Source organism: Sinocyclocheilus rhinocerous, unplaced genomic scaffold (genome assembly GCF_001515625.1).
Source record: "Sinocyclocheilus rhinocerous isolate Xijiao unplaced genomic scaffold, SAMN03320098_v1.1 scaffold590, whole genome shotgun sequence".
NCBI classification, from domain to species: Eukaryota; Metazoa; Chordata; class Actinopteri; order Cypriniformes; family Cyprinidae; genus Sinocyclocheilus; species Sinocyclocheilus rhinocerous.
This window is the reverse complement of record NW_015637177.1, coordinates 433,395-436,305: the sequence shown is the minus strand read 5'-3', so window position 1 is coordinate 436,305 and position 2,911 is coordinate 433,395. Positions and strand designations below refer to the sequence as shown.

General features: G+C 36.6%; 1 protein-coding gene across 2 annotated transcripts in view; it reads left to right on the top strand.

Annotated features, from left to right (window-relative positions):
• stox2a (storkhead box 2a) overlaps positions 1-2,911 on the top strand; it is a 50,652-nt gene that overhangs the window by 20,936 nt on the left and 26,805 nt on the right. The window contains exon 1 of one of the 2 annotated variants that reach the window (XM_016563790.1): positions 1,188-1,209. The exons of the other annotated variant lie outside the window; for it this stretch is intronic. Within the exon in view, the coding sequence (XP_016419276.1) occupies positions 1,191-1,209 (19 nt within the window). The 5' untranslated portion in view covers positions 1,188-1,190. Of the gene's footprint in view, positions 1-1,187; positions 1,210-2,911 lie in introns of those variants that run through there. 2 annotated transcript variants of the gene reach the window in all.

The following is a 2,911-nucleotide window of genomic DNA, read 5'->3' as shown; positions in this document are numbered from 1 at the left end:
GCCAAGCAATACGAAATACCTCTAGTTTTGTTTTCCTCCAGCTGCACTCCATTTTCCGAGCTGCTCTCTTTAGGGAGCGAGTGTGCTCATTATACCACTGTGTCAAACTGTTTTCCTTAATCTTCCTTAAGCGTAAAGGAGCAACCATATCTAAAATACTAGAAAAGAGAGAGTCAATAGTTTCTGTTTCATCATCAAGTTTTTCTGAGCTATTGGATATGCTGAGGAATTGAGATAAATCAGGAAGATTACTTACAAAGCAGTCTTTTGTGGTTGAAGTGATGGTTGTACCATGCTTGTAACAAGGAGTAGAACTTACAGTTTTAGCTATATGGAGTTTACACAAGACTAGATAATGATCTGAGATGTCATCGCTTTGCTGCAGAAATTCAACACCATTAACATCAATTCCATGTTGACAGTATTAAATCTAGAGTATGATTTCGACAATGAGTTGGACCTGACACATGTTGTCTAACCCCAATACAGCTCAGAATGTCTAGAAATGCTGATCCATGCATTTTTATCATTATCAACATGGATATTAAAATCACCAGCAATTAAGACTTTTTCTGCAGCCAGCACTAACTCTGATAGAAAATCAGCAAATTCTTTAATAAAGTCTGTATGGTGCCCTGGTAACCTGTATACAGTAGCCAGTACAAACATCACAGGGGATTTATCATTAACACTTGTTTCTTTGGATAATGTTATATGAAGCACCATTACTTCAAACGAGTTATACTTGAAGCCCGCGCTCTGAGTTAGATAACTTATGTTTCAAAACAAATTAAAGTTAATATGCTGAAACTCAGGAGACACGGGCTCTGAGCTCCTGTTACATTTGTTGAAGATACAGAGTTTTGCTTTCTACTGTTAATTTTTCTTTCTACTGGAAAATGAGTTTCTCCAACTTTTAAAGCTGACTCACAGAGGTCATGTTCACAGCATGTTGTGTCACACCCCCTCTTGCTTGTTGTTAGCCTTTAGCCTCTGTAACGCCTTCTTGCAGGGAGTTTGTGCTGTGGTCACATTCACTCTCATTTTAATTGCAGAGGGGGTGGGAGCAACTTGAAGGGAAGGCATTGGTGTTTTGTCATGCCTAGTTGGCCTCTAACCTCCTCCTCCTCCTCGCCTTGGTTTAAATCAACAAAAAACTACATCTCCCAGACATGGTCCCTGCTGCTATCATGAGTCCTCTTCATTCAGGTACAATTATTATTGGAATCTTATTCAGATTTTTGAATTTTGACTATTTTGACAATACATTACATAACTGCATCTTATTAGGTATGCTTTGTTTGTGAAAATGTAAAAATGCACTATTCACACTCATGGTCATGTGGTCTCAGTATGCCAGCCACCATTAGACTGCATGCTACATGTAGAATAATTAGTTTTAGTTACAATTTATTGTCGTAATTACACAAGTAAGTATTAAGTAATATTAATTTACAACATGTATTTACTAGGGTTAGGGATATGGTTTGGTTCAGGGTTAGTTTACTATAGATTTTACCGTAGTAAGTATATGTGACGTAATAAGGACACAAAAATAAAGTGCAATAATAAAGTAAAATAAAGTAAACATTTTGTTATTAGACTACTGATGAGACTGGAGTCTTAATCTTATGTGAGCCTTCATGATTTCAAGAATATTTTTATATTAAGTACAATACATTTATTGAGTGTGTCATAATTCATGCATTATGTTCAGCAAAGGCTATTTAGTCATTCAGCTCTCTCCAGCTATTCTGGATACTTAACCCAACCATAGACAATTCTCTCATCATTTGGTCCCCCTCATGCCAGTGGTGTAGTCAGAATTGTAATTTATATATATATATATATATAAATGTTTGACTAATATGGGTGGTATACTAAACTTATTGTAGTATTCCACTGTATTGCACAGATAGGTATAACATGTAACTGAACAAGCCAAATACAAGTCCCCTCTATCTCTTCCTGAAAAGTCACCTTCTCCTTGTAATACCTATGTCATACCCTTGTCATTATACAAATGTATGTCCTCATTTGTCACAAAAACGCACACACACACACAGGCAACACAATAGTAGCGCGCTTGACAGTTAACATGGAGGTGCCAGTGCGATCACTTGCACGTAAAATACTCCGTCATTTTTGGTCATACAGGCAAGAATAATTACATCGTTTCAATCTGTGAAGAGTCTACATTTGTTTGTGTACACTCACAATAACAACAAAACTTTGTGTGCTATAAAATAATGAAACCAAACAGAATACTATTTCTGCCGTCTCAGTCCCAGTGAACTTAAGCGTGTCGAAAATGAACCGAAACTCTGTTGCCTCATGAGACATGAGAAATATACCTATAGAATGCTAAATGTTTTAATATTGTACCAATTCAAATAGAAAAGAAATATTCTCAGATTATGTAGGCTAAACCGTATGAAATGTGTAGGCCTATATTGCGCGTCCACCACAGAGATGACTATTAAGCATCATTTTCTTCATCACAATCTATCAGAGTAATAAGCAATCAGAAATCTGGGCTACCCAGAAAAATCCCTCGTGGCTATGCTACTGCCTCATCCTGTCTCAGGTGTATATAACATTTGTTCTTCTGTGGAACACTCAAAAAACAATCCATCTAATTAAAGTGGATGGGTTCCTCAAAGCTGAAGTTCAAAAACCACACAAAATAAACACGATGATCCATACAACCCCAGATGAATCAATGCCTTCTGAAATGAAATGTGTATGTAAAAAAAAAAATAAATAAACTTGTTCAACTATAAACCATCACTTCCGACCAATTGTCCAGCTGTGAATGTTGGCACATTGTGAAGTGTGATGTAAGCGTGTTGTGAAACTTGCTCGAAAAGTGATATGGAAGTCACTTTCACAACAGGCTTAGATCATACTT